The sequence below is a fragment of the Myotis brandtii genome, unplaced genomic scaffold (assembly GCF_000412655.1).
Source record: "Myotis brandtii unplaced genomic scaffold, ASM41265v1 scaffold743, whole genome shotgun sequence".
NCBI classification, from domain to species: domain Eukaryota; kingdom Metazoa; phylum Chordata; class Mammalia; order Chiroptera; family Vespertilionidae; genus Myotis; species Myotis brandtii.
This window is the reverse complement of record NW_005370960.1, coordinates 1,437,409-1,437,625: the sequence shown is the minus strand read 5'-3', so window position 1 is coordinate 1,437,625 and position 217 is coordinate 1,437,409. Positions and strand designations below refer to the sequence as shown.

General features: G+C 68.7%; 1 protein-coding gene across 1 annotated transcript in view; it reads left to right on the top strand.

Moving 5' to 3' along the window:
• The window catches only part of ADCY1 (adenylate cyclase 1 (brain)), a 31,069-nt gene extending 31,015 nt beyond the window's left edge, over positions 1 to 54 (top strand). Inside the window, exon 16 of the mRNA XM_014530530.1 lies at positions 4 to 54. Coding sequence (XP_014386016.1) covers positions 4 to 54 — 51 coding nt within the window. The remainder of the gene's footprint in view (positions 1 to 3) is intronic.
• The last annotated feature ends 163 nt before the right edge of the window (positions 55 to 217 follow it).

The following is a 217-nucleotide window of genomic DNA, read 5'->3' as shown; positions in this document are numbered from 1 at the left end:
CAGGCTGCGCTCGCTGTGAAGACCCGTGAAGACCCGCGACGCCCAGAACCGTGAGCAGCTTCCCGGCAGAAGGCGTTTCTCCGGCAGAACCAGCCCGGACGCGTGTTCGCAGTTTACGGTCGTGGATCCAGGGGTCCCTGCTGCAGAAGGCGGGACGGTGACGGCAGGTGGGTCTGGGCGTCACCCGTGGCCTCCTACCCGGGAGGCGTGGCCGTGG